We start from the raw sequence: 6128 nt of genomic DNA on the forward strand, positions 1-6128 counted from the left end.
TGGGAGAATGAGGTTGGAATGTTATAATTTATTCCAGTTTGATATAATGCAGTGGGCAGCGAGCTGAGCGACAATCAATGCCTTGTATATGAATTAGTTGCAATAATGGATACATTACTTATGTACCGGTGCATATGTTGAGAGATTGCGTTACTAGGGACATTAGTCTTATATACGTGTACGGGGCATTTAACCTTCTTTGTTGCCCAATATATCGATGTTCGGTGCGGTAAAAATATATTGGACATAAATAATACAGTTAGTAATTGGGAGTTACACATAGCACCATATACGTATTTCTTTAATGATAGCCAAAAATTATATATTTCTTGCACAGTATGGAGAGATCTTTCTTGGGTGAGTTTATTGATAGGTATAAAGAATTAATAAGTTATTGTATGAGCATTAACACTTGGGAATGCTTGTGTAGATATTTACGTGGCATTTTAAGTGTGATTAATTTGTTTGTCTATAAATCTTTTCTGCATAAACTTTAAGTGAGGTGTACATTATTATTCCTTACAGGAAGTACTCAGTCATTTTGTAGAATTACTATATATATACACATACAGCTACACAATTTCAAGAGGTAAGATGTGGAAATTTGGTGTATTTCTACTGTGGGTGTTTAGAAGACATGGTTATGTAGAATTTTTTGTTTTCTGTTTTATAGTATTGTGATGCGCAAATGCTACATAGTGAGAATTAGGGTTAGCTATTGGATACTATATATTATTAGGTTAGAGGATATAAGTAAAGTGGTGTATATCACTCTGGGAAATACTTATGCAGTGTGTGCTTTTCTCTTCCCACTAATGGAAAATAATTCACATAGTTTTCTTACTGATTCACTTACAGAGATCGCGTTTCTTCACACAGGTATTTTTTTCAAGCAATCATCGAGTTGTGGTTGCAAGTGAACTAATTGTAAGGTTGGACTATTATCTTATTTCTTTCACTCTGGTGCTTTGTTTCGGATTTTCTTTTATTTAGGGTTGCACCACTTTACTGTAATCTCAGTGCTTGAGATTAATAAGATTACATATAAATTCAAGCACTATAGGTTTGGTGATGGATTTTCATAGATCTGTGATACTATGTGATTATGGATGGATATATTTGTTCATTTGAGTCCTGACGAAGTCGATGGTGGACATATAACGACAAAACACATGCTGGCTACAATATTCGTCAAGATTGCTGGATGCATGTGAAGGATCAAAATTAAGAACTACTGTTTCCGTTGGTACTATTTGATAATGCACAATTTACTTCCTGGTGCTTAGGGGGCCATGCAATTACTGTTGGAAGCATTGTCATCTTTTCAGAGTGCATGGTGAAAACTTCTCCTCCTTGGAGCACCTTTTCGATTTGCGTTATTTTGAATACTTGGCACACACAAATTGTTGCATCTTTATGACCTTGCCACCTTTCTTTCTGAAATGTTGATTGAACATAGATGACTTGGTTCCTATACATCCATACTTGTTGACAGAGGAACTAATTTGAGCCTGGCTTTACTGCTGACATCAAACAACACTTTCCTTACTAGGAGCCTGGTAATGTCCGCAGATTTAACTGCCATTTGAGTTCATGCTCTGCAATCGACAGCCCAGATTTACAAAGAAACCACTTAAGGCACTGCACTAAGTGAGGTATTTAATGAAAAAGAAATTAACATCTGCAGATTTTGTGGGAGTAAGTTTCGCATGGGAAAAAATCCACTTTGTTGAGATCTGAGCCAGACTTTTTATGGCTAAGGGGACCCAATGGTAATTTGATGAGCAAAACAGGACCTCTTTGAATGGAAATGCGTTATACTGCACTTAATGTAAACAATATTGGAAAAACATTCCACACAGTCACACCTTTGGCATTCCCTGGAGATATAGTAGGCTTTTTTGATCAACTTAGTCTATTGATTTAAGTTTTAATAAGCCTTCTAAGTCTGACCAGTACAAGACAAAAAATTATTCTGCTTGCTTGGACTCATAGTTCAGCATAGGTCACAGTAACATTTTCATGAGAGAATACCTGTTATGCACTGTCTTACATTTTAAGGCTGACTTTATTGTGCCCTAATGGAAAGCGTTTTAATACGCAACAGCTTATGAACCCCTTAACAGATGATCTTTTTGTTTTTTATTAACTTCCTACAACTATGGTGTTAATTGGTGGTGTTTTTTAGTCGTTGATTTGTTACTAATAGCTTAAACAGATGTGTTCACTTCACGTTAAGCTACTAAAGGTGAACCAAGGATGGCATTACATAACACTGGTTTCCTCCTTGAATGTCCTATTTGGGCAAAAAAGGTACTTAATCAGAGCTCCTCTGAAAACAGAGATATATATATATATATATATATATATATATATATATATATATATATATATATATATATATATATATATATAGCGTGAACAAGGGCATATCTTGCCAGAAACGCGTAGCTGCTTTCTGTTGTTCAATAAAAAACAACTCTGCTGATGTGACGTGGTCCGTCTCCTTCCTGTTTGCTGGTGTGCTGCGTGGGTGCAAGAAACACCGAGAGATCCAGAGGAGTCACGTGGTTGAGATATATATATATATATCCCTCCCTCCCGTATGGGCACCCAGTCAGCGCTGTATTTTTATCAACGTCTAATTTCATGCTTATATCACACAGCCTGTCATGTGGCCCAACAAGGCACTGTAAATTATAAAAATGTTCAAATTTTTCATAACAAGAACCATTGTGTATATTCAAGGGAGATACTGTTGACTGGGGCACTGCACCCCTCTTATATCAAACAAGAATATACATTCTTCAGAGAGTAAAATTTGAAGAAATGGGATTTAATACTGTATGCCACTTTGAGACTTTTTGGTTTGGAGCCAGATTCCTTACAGACCTGTTGTGTGAGTTTCAACTTGTCTGTAACATCTGGAAAGAGCGCTCTCTCATTAACTGTCTATCTTAGGCTTTGAAAACATTGAAACATCACAGAGAGTATGAGTGGTCAAATGTAAAATGTTTTGAAGTATGCTTAACTCATGCTGAACAAAGGAAGAGATCACCTGAACAACCAGACATCACTATGCCCATACAGAAATCTTTGATCACCTGTATGGAACACTATTTGTACAAATATATGAAGATAATACCAAACAATCTGTATTATAATAAATAATTAAGGCTCCAGAAGGGTCTTTAATACTTAATTGAGTGTAGATGTTTTAAAGTTATGCATTTACATTTCATTAATCGTCATACTGTGTTTTCTTAAGATCGCTGCCACAACTTTATTGATGGAAAGAAATATTCCACGTTGGCTTTGGCCAAGAACTGGGACCCCAGGGGAAGTTATGGGTCTGGAGGAAGGAAAATGGTACTTAAGGTAAAGTAAAAATAATCTAGAGTTCTGTGACTTTATAAATTGTGACTTTATAAAAGCTGAAAGCAGGGTTGCTTTAGAAGGTCACCAAACTCCTGTCTTAACTCAAACTTGGTGTCTGTGTGACATCACTAGGCAACTGCAATAACTTATTACAGTAGAGCTGTGACATAACAATAGCTGCCTGAGCGAAAAATAATTGGGTAAATCAGACCACTTCAGTTGAATTAAAACTGCAGTACCAACAATAAAATAAGTAAATAGCTTGTCAGCAGTCTTTCCTCTGAATTATATCACTCTGACATTCCTGTCTGTAGCTGTTAAGGAGAAGTCTGTTGTAGTGTGTTTATTTTTTGCAAGTCTGTGGTCCATTCCAGGAAATCAGGACTCAATCATCATATTTTCGGACATTTATTTTACATATCTGCAACTGCAGAACAAATCAGGATAGGAGAACAAAGATTGGCGATGGGTGATGTCTGTGACTTTGTATGAAAATGAATAAAACGTCTGCTACCATACATTAAAAGTCTATTGCAAAAGTCACCTTCAGAGTTCTGTGATCTCATACAGAAGTTTGGCTGTGTTCCTATATATGGCAACAGTGCTCCTCAGTGACTTTCAATGTCCTGATAATGTACAGTAGCTGGTCAGTTATTGCTTATGTAATACATGAAAGCAAGCAATAGTTGACATCCTTACTCATCTGTAATGAGAAAATGTCATCACAACAATGCTGTAACAATGTATTACAGTTTCTCTGTAACATCACAATGCCTGCTGTTGGGGATATACAGCTGGGAAGGCAACTGCATGAGCTGACCATAAACTGCAACGTAAACGCTTAAAATTATGAGAAGCTTTCACACTCTTTTTTTCTTTCTGTGAAAATGCACAGTAATTGACTGATAATGTGTAGTGCATGTGTTGACTGCACTGCTAGAGGTAACCATAAAAAATCCAAAGTTGACTTTGTTTTTGACTTATTACACGTATCGTTTTTAACACTTTTTAAAAGTTTTTTTAAGTTGACTTTTTTAATCATTTAATTTTTTTTATCGTTTTTTAAAGTTGACTGTTTTTGACTTATTACACTTATCGTTTTTTACACTGTTTTTATCGTTTTTTACACCTATTTTTGACTTATTACACTTATCGTCTTGCAACAAATTGCAGGATGCTTATTTAAATATTTATTTTTACAGGGCACATTTTACAATTACTTGACATTAACAAACAATAGGACCTTTTAATGAAAAAGAACTCATTGCCAAGAGTATCACACATTAAAAAGGAAACTACATGTCTCCTTATAGGGTCAATGGTCACTTGTTATGTCCTCATAATGTAATATTGGGGGTACATTTCCAATTTTATTAGTATGCCGAAAGTTGCAATGCCTATATTTTACTGGGTGGTAAAGGAACACAAACATTATCAATAGGCTTTCTTCATTTCTATTGATCATACAAAAGAGGCTCCAGACATACAATCCAGTGGGCCACATAGTGCACTATTGCAAAAATGTTTTTGTTTATTATGAAACTTTAAGCAGAAAATGACCGAGTAAATAAGTCTTGCCAATATAACAAGTATCATTTTCTTGCAGAGTTGAAGAAAAAAATGAAAATTTCAAAAGTGGAAAAGGAGCGGTGGAAGAAAGTGAAGATGACCCTTCCGTTGCTAATGCTTGGAATTTGCTTCATTCCAATATGACCGGGAACCTTAGGAAAAAAATATTGATTTCAAAACCCTAGACAGCAATAATGGAGTTGCTTTTTTGACACAGAGCCAAACATGGCAATCAATTGGGGTTGTCAGTGGTAGTAAGTACTCATTGGCCTGCTCTTCGGTACTCGTAGTATTTCCCTTGCTACCCACCGACTGGGAGGTCATGACAGCAGTGGGTTTTACTCCTTATAAGAGGCCGAGGCTGGGCCAAGGGTCGCCAGCATACACAACGCTAAAATATTAAATACTTTGCTTCTGATATACAGTTTTTAAAAAGATTTATGAAAAGTAAAACAACATTTTAAAATGCTAATTACCAACATAGTATTGCTGCTAAATCGTTGCAGAGTCTAAACCAAGTATGTGCTGGTCAGCGTTGGTATCTTTTTTTCTAAACTGTATTTTACACATGTAACCACAATGAATAGATTTTTGATCAATTAAGCTCATATTTGAATTTTTCTAGAATTGTTAGAAATTTGCTTGCAATTTAATGAGGAGTTTTGAGCTTCATATTTAATGGAGTGCTTTGCTACACTGGAGGACACATCGCACCTCCACTGGCAATATTAGAAGCATTTGTTTTGTATAATTTTGTCTATACATTTATATAGTGGTCATTTATTCCTGAGCTTAAGTGTGACAAGGAACCTAACTTTCAATGGTGCAATTCAACTGTATTGAATTTGTTTTTAAAAGTACAACATTGGGCTAATAAAGAAAGATTATTCTTCATAATACTTGGCAGTATTTTAAAAGAATAAATGTTTTTGTTCTTGTGTTGCTTGGCTCACATTTATGTGCTTAGATAATAAGGCAAGTCATTTAATCTGGACAAAAAAGGGATGGCTCCAAGACGTCCTGATTAAAGGATGCGACAAAAAGAAGGTTTGAAATTACCCTTCATAGGGTGAGGTCCATAGAGTGCACTATTTAAGTAGCCACACCCACAGAGTTGTTGCCTTCATTAGCCTGGCAGGCAGAGAGAAAACAAACAGATTCACAAAATTATTTTGGAACAC

General features: G+C 35.6%; 1 protein-coding gene across 1 annotated transcript in view; it reads left to right on the plus strand.

Moving 5' to 3' along the window:
* LOC147683933 (transient receptor potential cation channel subfamily V member 6-like) overlaps positions 1-5848 on the plus strand; it is a 201188-nt gene extending 195340 nt beyond the window's left edge. Inside the window, exons 14-15 of the mRNA XM_086944925.1 lie at positions 3269-3378; positions 4985-5848. Of these exons, the coding sequence (XP_086801051.1) occupies positions 3269-3378; positions 4985-5132 (258 nt within the window). The 3' untranslated portion in view covers positions 5133-5848. The remainder of the gene's footprint in view (positions 1-3268; positions 3379-4984) is intronic.
* The last annotated feature ends 280 nt before the right edge of the window (positions 5849-6128 follow it).

This window comes from Lissotriton vulgaris, chromosome 11 (genome assembly GCF_964263255.1).
Source record: "Lissotriton vulgaris chromosome 11, aLisVul1.2, whole genome shotgun sequence".
Classification (NCBI taxonomy): Eukaryota; Metazoa; Chordata; class Amphibia; order Caudata; family Salamandridae; genus Lissotriton; species Lissotriton vulgaris.